We start from the raw sequence: 12,445 nt of genomic DNA, 5'->3' as shown, positions 1-12,445 counted from the left end.
TATGTGTGTTGAACATCATACCTTCCTTTTAGTTTTAATAGTATGAGAGAAAACTAGTAAATTTTAAGCTTTTTTGCGTTATTTTCATCTTCTAGGTTCAAATTTGTCTTCATGTCAACATCACAGGATCGATGACTCAACTAGTGTTGTCAAAAATGTAAATATTTCGATATGTATCGTTACTGAAATATCTATAATGGTTACAATACTCCTTTTCTGCAGTATCGATACACCAAGACCAGCTGCTCTGTCTCGCTCTCTCTCTCTGACAGTGAATTGACACATACCTTGCATTACCACAGGTTTCGCACTCACCACTGAAACTGCCTCTCAAATTGAGTGGCTTACTGCGCTTAAAGGGATAGTTCACTTTGAAATTAATTTTTGATATGTTTTAGCTTACCTCAAGGGCATCCAAGATGTAGGTGTCTTTGTTTCCGCAGTAGTTTCAATTTTGATATTTTTAGGTCAAACCGTTCTTGTCTGTCAGTCATATAATGCAGGTCTATGGTCACTGGCTCAAAACACAAGCACAGAGTCCAAATTAAAACAATTCCCCATCGTCCAAATGAAACAATTCCCCATCATAAGTACACATTGATGGCCTAAGACACGAAACGAGCGGTTTGTGTGAGAAAACGAACAGTATTTATATCGTTGTTATCTCTTGAACACAGCACACGTCCAAATGATCTGACGGCGCGGGCGGGTATAGATATATACATAGACGTCGCCTTGGCTACGGTTTCGTTCCAATGAACTGCAGTAGCGAAGGCGACATCTAGTGTATACATCTATACCCGCCAGCGGGCGGGTATAGATATATACACTAGATGTCGCTTGGCTACGGTTTCGTTCCAATGAACTGCAGTAGCCAAGGCGACATCTATGTTTATATCTATACCCGCCCGCGCCGTCAGATCATTTGGACGTGTGCTGTTTTCAAGAGATAACAACGATATAAATACTGTTCGTTTTCTCACACAAACCGCTCGTTTCGTGTCTTAGGCCATCAGTGTGTACTTATGATGGGGAATTGTTTCATTTGGACGATGGGGAATTGTTTTAATTTGGACTCTGTGCTTGTGTTTTGAGACAGTGACCATCGACCTGCATTATATGACTGACAGACAAGAACGGTTTGACCTAAAAATATCAAAATTGAAACTACTGCGGAAACAAAGACACCTACATCTTGGATGCCCTTGAGGTAAGCTAAAACATATCAAAAATTAATTTCAAAGTGAACTATCCCTTTAAATGGTAAAATACACACAAAATTCTGTGTGTATGACCGTCTTGGCGAGTATTCAGTTAAACACAGTCAGTTTTGGAACTTAAATAGCTGAGAAAAATAACGCTTGTTGTGTAACGGTATATTGGATCCATGCATAAGCTCTTAAAGTGACAGCAGCCTAATAAATCTGCTGCAAAAGAGCAAATCACTCGTTGCTCTTGACTGAATTACTTTTGTAGCTTTAACTGGAAACATTAATCTGTATTTAAATTTACAATGAAGACTATCTAGTGTTATTTTACATTTTATTACTTTAATAGTATTTCTTACCTGAATACTACAGTTAGACCTACCTGAAAAACTGTTTTACATTTATCTTTATTCTATTGTATTTATTTGTGCTATCATTTGCAATTTGTTCTTATTGTATTACTAACTTTTTACTTGTCTTTTTTTCTGTAAATTCAGTTCATAATTTCAAATAAAACCTCCCTGTGCTATGTGTAAGCTCTATAATTATGAGATAATAATAAAAATATCTGTATGGCAGTATAGTATGGTATCAAACATCAATGTTTTTCAAGATATCTGATCAAAGTTGGAAATTCCAATATTGTGACACCGCTAGACTCAACATTGTGTCTCATAATTAATAATGAGACTGCTTGTGCTTATCTTATGAGAAGATGCCTCGCTTAATTATTCATGACAACACGCGTTGATTTCCTTTGACAGACGCTTGAGATTGCATACAGAACAGTGAGATCGCATACAGTAAGTAAGAGATGCATGAATGGAGCAACAATTTGTTTTTGCTTTGTAAGTTTCTGCATCACACAAATTCTCTTCAGTAGATCCTGAGTGTTCGACACAAACACGATTCATCCACACTGTGAGAGTAACCGGTCTTTACAGCTTATAAAAATGCCACAGAATAAGCCTAAAAAGTTCTACATTTTCAATGCATTGGAGAGTGGTTGTGCGCTTATTTGTGCATTGCATTATAGCTGTCACAGGATATGTTTTTGTCATTTTGGCCAATGCAGATTATTTCTTAATGGCTGATTCGTCAACTTGGCTTATGATACAAAAAAACCCTAAGCAAACACCACTAGTAATACTTTAGTGAGCTCTCAGAAGTAAAAGTGCAAGACACATCCAATAAATCTTTGACTTTGTTAGGCGGTATGATTTACCTGGAGATTTTAAAGTAAAACCGCAGAGCTGTGGCTGTTTTATTGACTGGGAACAACACCACCTCCAAAACACATCAATTTGAAATGTTTTCTACAGACATAATGAGAGACACAATCAACAAAACGTTCTATGAAAACTTCCACGCACGGTATATTTCTTTTATGCAGTCATATTTATTTTAGTACACATTTCCATGTTCCCAACCAAGTGCTAGATGTAAAATGAAAGTAAAAGCATGGGGAGCACTTGATTTAATGCATGTGATGCATAATGTAGTGGATATTCTGGTAATGGTGTCCTCTGAGGCTTGGGATTGCAGTGATATGGACCATCGTATTGCAGCCTTTTTACAATATTGAGCAATTGTGGCTGGACAGAAACCCAGCACTCTTTTCTTCTTTTTTCACTCCAGCGGTGGTCTTGTTTTCAGTAGCTCAACTTTTTGGTCATATAGGAACCCTTCATACTTTAAGAGGCACCATGTATTGTAATCTAGTTCACTCCAAGACACACAATTTTACAGTGAAACAAGTGCCAAGGTAAAGTCCACTGTCGGTGAGTTTAACAAACCCAAGTGCAGTTAAAGAGATAGTTCACCCCTCAAGCCATCCTAGGTGTATATGACTTTCTTCTTTCAGACCAATACAATCGGAGTTATATTAAAAAAAAAATGTCCTGGCTCTTCCAAACTTTATAATGGCAGTGAATGGCCGTTTCCGGTTAATAAAGGCCTAAGGTGAAAACACAACAAAAATAAATGGCCATTCACTGCCATTATAAAGCTTGGAAGAGACAGGACAGATTTTAATATAACTCCGATTGTATTCGTCAGGGGTAATTTTCATATTTGGGTAAACTATCCCTTTAATTGAATGAAAACAAATTCAAAACAAACACAGACTTGACAGGCTTGACTTGACTTCACTTGACTTAAGCTGGGCGTACACGGACAATTTTTTTTGTCTGTCGGGAGAAATTGTGTGGAAATCGTTGATGCTTGTATGGTCGTGACTCGCATTGTGTGAGGCAGTCGGCCTGATTTTCACCAGTGTATAGGCTGTCCACTATATTGCCAAGTCATACACAACCATGTCACATAGTAGATCTATGAATATTATTATAGCCCAGTGGCTGGAACCCTGTAGCGTGTACACACACACACACACACACACACACACACACACACACACACACACACACACACACACACACACACACACACACAGAGGATATCACCTTCGGCCAGAGTGACTGCGGTTACGCCCACTGAGTGGAAAAAAGCCTGAGCTGCAACATTTGTTTTCAGCGTGAATGCCGCGAAAAACCCACAGAACATCTAAACCGGGAAGAGGTTTGCGACTGACTGTACAACTAGATTTGACAAGAAATCTGAGGTATATTTTTACAGACTGCGGAAGCAAATGGATCGCTGCAATTCACAGAAACAACTGGACTCTAGGCAGCGAAAGGTGGACTTGTAGTTATCATGTTGTCAATTTGCTGAATTTAAGGGTAAAATCATACCCTATAAATTGTATAGTTATATATTGTATTGACAACTCATCAATTAAATATTTATTTTCGGATATTATGCATAATTGGATGTTTTTAAATAAACACTGACAACAAACTACAAGTTTTAGGGCTGGGCGATATGATGATATACACAGTGTTCGAATTGTGTCAAAGCTCTTGGGGGGTCCCCACAAAAAAAAAAAAAAAAAAACGTAATAATATACATATTTTCATTTATTTATTTCATATAATACTTTAATTTCATTTACTGAACTTTTAGTGTTTCAGAACATGTTTTTGCAGTTGAGCATTAACTCTGTGCATAATTGATGAACAAAGACTTTTCTCCACCCAAAATCTATGTAATAATCCGTTTTTTTCCTGGGTGCTAAAATCCCGATCATGTATTTTAATAAGATAATTAAATGTGTATTTTTCGTAGACCATCATATAGCCTACTGAGTTTCCCACAGTATTTTTGTGGATTGAGCTCGGTACCTCTAGGGGGGTCCGGGGGCAAGCCCCCCCGGAAGAAAATTTTGTACATTTTAAAGATAAATTCATTAATCTGGTGCACTTTGAGTCCCCCGAATCTGCTGTTAAAAATAAATAATCCACCCGCCAACCTCCCGAACCTATGATATTCTCTGATTTAGATATCTGCATCTGATCATCACATTTCAATTATTCAAATTCTCAGTGTTAAGCATGATAATATGATGAAATATCACACTGTAGGCTGATTTAAAATTAAGATTTATTTAAAATAAAAGTTCTTCTTTTGTCAAAATTACATTTCCAGCCTAAACAGAGGCTTTACTCCCTTCAAACTTAAATTGTCAATGTGTCATTACATCACTGTTGGAAAACACTCTTATCAGAATAATTTTTTTAGCTTTATAAAGGGCATTTCTTTCCCTAATTTGTACTCTCTATACTCTTTCCCTACTCTCAGAGAACTGAGGTTACGTTAGTAGCCTAACCGAGTAGGCCTACGTTATTTCTTATTTATTTTTTTTGATATTGAAAATTGTTTTAATCAGGGCATTTGTCCGGTTGGGCAAGTAGGCTACAATTCTCTTACACTTGTCCCTTAAAAAACACACGCACGTGTCCCGGACAACCGTTAATGTCGAAATTCTATTCAGATCAGTAAATTACCAAACAATCATAAAAGAAAGAAATATTATCTTACTGTCATCGTGAGGTGAAAATGAGGATCCACTCTGCCAGACTCTCGTGAAAGTGCTTATCTATAGCACGAAATTTATTTCTCGTACCATTTATTCGCCAAAAATAGTTTTTGCGTGCATATGATACGTACTTTATGGCGTGTAATACCCACGTACTCCACACCCCTAATCCTACCCAAGGGGTTTGTTTGCAGTGTGTATCATTTACAAAAAAAAAAAAAAAAAAAAAAAAAATTTTTGCCATACAAATGGCACGATCAATAAAATGTATCTGTTTATAAATTTGAGCGTCTTTTCAGACGCAAATCTAATTTGAATTACTTTCTAATAGGAGCGGCAGCGAAATACTTTGATTAAAAAAAAATATATTACCTAATAAATTATGTTTCTATTATTTTAGTTTTAATGAAAAACCAGGGGACCCCCCGAGGTAATTTTTTTGGGCCTTATGGGGGGTCCCTTGATGCTTATGAGGGGTCCCGGACCCCCCCAACCCCCCCTCAATTCGAACACTGGATATACATAGATATAAGTGATCATCTGGATTTAGACCTACCTATATTGTATTTGTATAAAGCGTTCACAGGCAAATTTGCATTATGTATTTCCCCGGTGTCGAAATCAGGCACATTTAAATGTCAGGAAAAACAATTCCTGGCTGCATGTCAATATTCATGGATCACTGGATCTTTGGTAAGCTGTAAGGAACACTATATCGAGTCCAACCTTTAGTTTAAACTGGTCGTCGTTCGTTTTACTGACGTTTTCACAGTTTCCCCTATTAAATCCAGTCAGGCAGCAGCTCTTTTGCCACTCAGTCCGGCTGAGGGGTGTGTTCCGGCGGGAAAGTGACGTCAACCATACCCTCTATAGTGCACGATACTGAACTGAGTTGTATTCTTTTTGTCTTTAAACGGACAAATTCACACAAAAATATGTCAAAATATCCCCGTAAACACAGTCGGTTATGTCTTAAGACAGTGAACATAAACAGTTGACAAAGAAAATGCGTGTGACAGTATATTGCATCCATGCAGCTCTTAAAGTGACAGCAGCCTAATATTACTGCTGCCGTTAATCAATCAACAAAAGACAAAGAGAATATTCACTCACTCTTCTTGACTGAATCACTTTTGTGACTATATTTGTAATATATATTTTATTTACAAAGTTCAGTATTATTTTACATGTTATTACAGTTTCTGTACCTGAATAATACCTGGAAAACTTTTAGTTTATACAATAACAGTTAATTTCAATCGTATCTTTGTTCAGTTGTATTTATATGTGTGATTTGCTAATTTGTTTATTTGTTCTTTTTTTGATGTTTACTTGTATTTAATAATGCTTGAAATTTAGTTAGGCTGGTTGTTTTTGCTTTGGTATTTTAAAACCATAGGCAAAAGATCCTTGTATAAGTGTTCTTTAGCCGTGGAAGTTTGTTCATGGTATTCAGCTACAATGAAAATACTTCAAATGGTATCTAAGTTTTTTTTGTTTTGTTTTTTTACTCATTGGAATCAAAATTAGGAATCCATAAGAATTGGAATTGTTAAAATTCAAATGATAACCAACCCTAGACAAGATCACATGAGGGAAACAGGGAATCACATGAATCCCAGTAAAAGACAAGACATGATAAACATAAATTGAAAACATGAAACGAGAACCAAAATCTAGACAGACATGATTCCTTATTCCTTGCAAGGTCACAAAATCATCTGGAAAAAGTCAGACTGAGAGAGTTCACATAACTAGAGGACATCATAATTACATGCATAAGATGTTAAGCTTAGTAGAGTAGTTTTGTTTGTGCCAAATGGTGTATGCAAATGTAGCTTTTGCTCTAGTGGGCATTTGTAATTACTTCTGGATGAAGATAAAAATAACATTGTTCCATCAAGACTGCATTGGTATTCATGGGCGTCCTCCAAACCCTTGTCTGATTTGCTTATATTTTCAGAGCTTTGATTGGGAGTAACAAGCTGAATATATTTTTGCCTGTTTTTTTTGTGTTGTTTTTTTTACCGCAGGTGTCTTCGCGTTTGGCCTGTTCGCCACCGACATCTTTGTCAACGCCGGCCAGATCGTGACTGGCAATCTGGCACCATATTTCCTGAGCGTCTGCAAGCCAAATTACACTGGGTTGGATTGTCGCTTCAGCCACCAGTTCATCGCCAATGGAAACATCTGCACTGGGAACCAGGTGGTCGTGGAAAGAGCCAGGAGGTCTTTCCCATCCAAAGATGCTTCGCTCAGTGTCTACTCTGCCGTCTATGTTACTGTAAGACACTAGTGTGCAACCTAAATAGAGTTTCATTTGACTTTTATGTGTTGACTTGATTTCAACTGGCCAATATTTCATGAGTTGTTAACTTTGAAAAGAAATTTGCTTTACACAACCATGTCCAGTGAAATAAAGTGGCAAGCGATTAGTCTTGAAATGCCTGCCACTGGAAACTTGAAACACACTAAATTGTTTGACTATGTTTTATACAGGGAAAACAAGGTGAGCTACACTGCATTTTAAATGTAAAGATGAAGATCTAAAGAATTTATTAGGTCCCACTTTATTAAATACTAGGTAATGACATTTAAACTAACCATTTGATACAATGCACTTATTGTGTACATACATGAATTTACATTGTACTTATATTTAATATTATTTGAATGTAATTACAGCTGTAATTGATTTCTGTGATTACATCTAACAGCACAGCATAAACACAATAAGTACATTGAACTTAATTATTTTATTAAAAAAGTCCATAGTAGTAAAGATGCCTTATATATAATGTGTGACTGTTTATTCTTATGCAAAGTTTATATCTATAATAGAGAAATTCTCAATAAAAATGTGTGTATATATATATAAACTAATATGTAAATAAACTATTAATACTCACATTATTGTATAAATGTTATCAAAATAAATTAAACAATGGCATGCATCCTTCAAATATTTCTCAATTATGTAAGGTCATTAAAAATAAAGAACAAAGGAACAAATTAGAAGTAAAAAATAATAGAAGATACAAATGTAGTATGGTGCTTGATGTTTTTCACGTGTCTAACAATTATTTAAGTAAATAAAATGCAAATGCAATACAAAAACAACAAAGTACAAATGTAAAATACCTAAAATACTTAAGTAAATGATTGATTTTTATTGAAAAAAAAAATAAAACATTTACATATGTATTTACTAAGATATCACCTACATTATCTTACAAAGGCAATTAGTGTAACTACACATTTTGTCAATTTATTTTATTTCTCACTCTCTCACTGATTCCTGCCTTTAATGCGTTTCATTGTTTGATTAGTGATGTTGAATAGCCAGGGTTTGTGTTTTTTTTCTTTATCTCTCTTTCATGGGTATAAGAGGTTATTTACTCAGATTCTGTTCCTTATAATTGGCCATAATTTCCCTGAGGTGGAGCAAGCGCTGTGTGTTTATTTAAGCTGAATCTCCTCACAGTCACCTGCTGCTGCACAACAAATCCAGTGAATTAACCGGCTCCTTAACGAGTGTGCGTGCGTGCGTGTGTGTGTGTGTGTGTGTGTGTGTGTGTGTGTGTGTGTGTGTGTGTGTTCCCTGTTTCAGATGTACATCACAAGCACCATCAAGACGAAAAGCAGTCGTTTGGCCAAGCCTGTGCTTTGTCTGGGAATCATGTGCGCTGCTTTCCTCAGCGGCCTGAACCGGGTATCAGAATACCGCAATCACTGCTCTGACGTTATTGCTGGCTTCATATTAGGAAGCTCCGTAGCTCTTTTTCTGGTGGGTTTCATAGTTTGCTGTCATTAAAAATCTATATTTTCTCATTTTTAAATATATATTTATTTTTTAATTCTCCCCTGTATTGATATACAAAATACAATATTGTGCTCTCTAGCAGTTTACTTGTATATGAAAGTGATATCTTTAGTAAATAACATGATGCATCATAAAATCTGCTAATTGGGAAAAAATATATTATTTTGGTTGTCATGATGCTTATTTTCATGATAAAATATTTTGATATGCAAGTATTTGGATGAACATTTTTTGAACATTTCCTTTTAAACTTTTTGTTCATCAAAGAATCCTGAATACATACTGTATAAGAAGCAGCACAACTGTTTTCAACTAATAATAATAATCAGACATGTTTTTTTTTTTTTTAAGCAGCAAATCATCATATTAGAATGATTTCTTGAGGATCATGTGACACTGAAGACCGTAATAGCTGTCACATGATTCTCAATATTACAGATTTTACTGTATTTTGGAAACAGTGCAATAATGCAGCTTCTTTCATAGACATTAAAATATCTTACAACTCCACGTTTTTTGAACGTTATTGTACATTTAGTATTATTAATAATAATTGTTAAGCTCCACCACATTACCGACCAATGCTAACTTATCTTTTCTGTTCGCCATATTTTTTGACTGAAGTATTACTGAAAATCTTCCCTTCCACTGTAGTTTTCAAAATCCTTAGGTTCCACTTTATTATTTATTTCCACAAATAAATTTTTTTTGGATCAATATTTTTTTATATATATATATTTTATTTATATTGAGAAATATAGTCGGCATGATTACCATCCCAATCTTCAAAAAGTTCCTTTCTCATTGTAGGGAATCTGTGTAGTGAACAACTTCAAAGGGACCCTCTCCACTCCTACCAAACAGAAGCAGGAGGATTACCGCGGTCTTCCCTTGATGACATTCCCTCGTGTGGAAAGCCCTCTGGAGACTCTCAGCGCACAGGTCTCAGCTCAGCACAATCAGCTCTTGCTATTTTACACACACTCTAAAAATAATGTGTTGGCTCAACAAAAAAAAATTACGCAACAGTTTGCATCAATGTTTTTGAGTTATGACAACTTTGAGTGAATTTATGTTCAACCAACAAGCTACATTGAGTTAGAGGAACTTAATTTTTTTTGAGAAATCAACTTAAAAATCTGTGTTTATGCTACAAATTATTAAGTCGTTTCAACTACCAGAGTTGTAGCCCTGGAACCAGTTAACTGTATCTATTTCAGTTCAAATCAACAGCTATCATAGCACATGCTAACATAACTTATTTAGCGTGTATATTTAATGAACAAGTTAGATATTTTTTTTTTATTATTATTATTAATATTAATCTATTTATATATAAACATTATTTTTTTTTTTTTTCAGTTAGTTTGGTTTTAGTTTAAGTTAACTATAATATAATTGGTTTCCGAGACTAAATAATGATGTATAAATTGAGAGGAATCTGATAGCGTCAGGATATTACACAATAATTAGTTATTTGTAAATTTTCAAAAATTAATTTTGTAAATTTGTAATCATGAAATATGTATTCCCAGTATTCACCTTCAGCAGTATTCCCAACATAAGTTTCAATCTGGCTGGAATTTGCCTTGCGTTTTGTAAACCCGGCCCCCCCTGCAGTAGTTCCATTATTTGGCTCCTAAATAAAAACCCAAAATAGCTTTGATTTTGCAGTTTGTCCATTTATACTCCAAAAAGATGCATTTTGTCACATTATACAGCAGGGAGTTCCCATGCTGCTTCGTTCCGACACTGTTTTCAGCAGGGAATGTCTTGTCAGACGATTCTATTGACAACCAGCCAGTGAAAAACCTGGAGCGCCTGAGCAACAGATGTGGGTCAGAGTAATCCTCCTTTGCTTTGGACTCCCGCTTAACACCCCAGAGCACGTTAGAGCTGGCTATGCAAGTCACTGTGTTTGGGAAACAAGGAAAATCATGTGTTCAGTCACGATCTGGACAAGTACAATAATTGAAGGAATTGGCATTGAGAAATTACACGTTTTGCTCTGTCTCTCTGGTGTTTCAGTTAAATGCGCCTGATGGGTAATAAGAATTTAAGTGACAAGCCAAATGTGTATTACCGTCTGCAGCGGCACAGCACGACTCTGAATCCAATTTTGTTTGTCTTTCAGAACCATTCGGCGTCCATGACTGAAGTCACATGACTAAGGGGGCAGCACAGAGTCACTTTCGCTTCACCTCAACACTTCTAGGCACAAAAAGTTTTTTGTACTGTGGCATACTGTAAAAAAAAAAAAGAAAAGAAAGAAAGATAGAAAGAAAAAAGACAGTATTATGTTGTAACTAGTTGTACCTAGAAGCAGCTGTTTTGTACATTTTGTATAAGAGAGTGCTGTAGCTTTCCCTCATAATGTCAACACTGCTCAATTCATGTCCAGATTTCTGCCTTCTTTGTCATGTTTTACATCACAAAGTAAATATATACAGTCTATATATATAATGTAATTCAAATATCGATGTTGTTATGTGGTATTTGTACAAAGAATGATTTTATTTAGATTTTTTTCCTGTACATTTTTGGACAAAGATCATTTTGTATTCTTTTTGTTATCTGTATAAAGCATTTTGATCGACTTTGCCTGCTGATTTTCCAGGAATGTTTTTGGTATACCTATTTTTTTTGGTGTGAGTTTGAAAGAAAACATGTTGAATTGTTACACGTCGTTGTATCGGATTCTCCTCGGGCATCTTCGAATGGCCATGTACTCAGCATGTAATACACAACACTGTTTGAATAACCTGTTATTCTCGACTTGTGTTTTGTTTTTTCTTTAAAGTTGGCATTTCATTTGAAATGCTAAATATATTTTCCTGAGTAGTCTGTCAAATAAATAGTCTGTAGCTGAGTCCAATAACTCGAGTTGGCTTCATTTTCAAGAATGTTAATGTGCCATAATTTTGTGATGACAAGAATGCTTTTAATCTTACTACTACCACTTTAGTTAAAAACACTTTTTTTCAGCCAAGTGGTGTTTAAAGGTGTCCTATTATGCTTTTATTTTTTTTAACAATTTTTTTCTATTTTTTATACTTCTGCTGCTGTTTGAGCATGATGTCTGCAAAGTTACAAAGCACAACATTCCTCAAGAATGATGCATTGTTTTCTAGTAAATGCATACATCTCAAGAAGACAAAAAAAAAAGCATAAAATATGAACTGATATACATATACTGTACTTGTTTTGCAGATCAGCTACAGGTACAATAATTTTGGCCATCTAGTGGTTGAAGCATAAAACTACAAGTTTCTTGCGAGGAACATTGTTTTGGTCATTACGTGAGTAGTTCAGCTCCTGCGCGGATGAATCTGAGGGCTTGATCGCTGTGCTCATGGTTACATGCTAATCTCACCAAGGACATCAAGACTCAATAAATAAAATAATTATACAAAGACGGATATGTTAAAATAAATATCTCGTATGAGCAGGTAAGTGTTTTGATTTGTTAAAAACAAGTGT

At 35.4% G+C, this 12,445-nt stretch overlaps 1 protein-coding gene across 2 annotated transcripts in view; it reads left to right on the top strand.

Moving 5' to 3' along the window:
* Positions 1 to 11,508, top strand: part of plppr1 (phospholipid phosphatase related 1) — a 61,537-nt gene extending 50,029 nt beyond the window's left edge. For both annotated transcript variants that reach the window (XM_084399907.1, XM_084399908.1), the window contains exons 5-8: positions 7,176 to 7,426; positions 8,753 to 8,929; positions 9,776 to 9,907; positions 11,100 to 11,508. In XM_084399907.1, coding sequence (XP_084256033.1) covers positions 7,176 to 7,426; positions 8,753 to 8,929; positions 9,776 to 9,907; positions 11,100 to 11,132 — 593 coding nt within the window. In that variant the 3' untranslated portion in view covers positions 11,133 to 11,508. The remainder of the gene's footprint in view (positions 1 to 7,175; positions 7,427 to 8,752; positions 8,930 to 9,775; positions 9,908 to 11,099) is intronic.
* The last annotated feature ends 937 nt before the right edge of the window (positions 11,509 to 12,445 follow it).

The sequence above is a fragment of the Rutilus rutilus genome, assembly GCF_951802725.1.
Source record: "Rutilus rutilus genome assembly, chromosome: 25".
Taxonomy (NCBI): domain Eukaryota; kingdom Metazoa; phylum Chordata; class Actinopteri; order Cypriniformes; family Leuciscidae; genus Rutilus; species Rutilus rutilus.
This window is presented reverse-complemented; position numbering and strand designations above follow the sequence as displayed.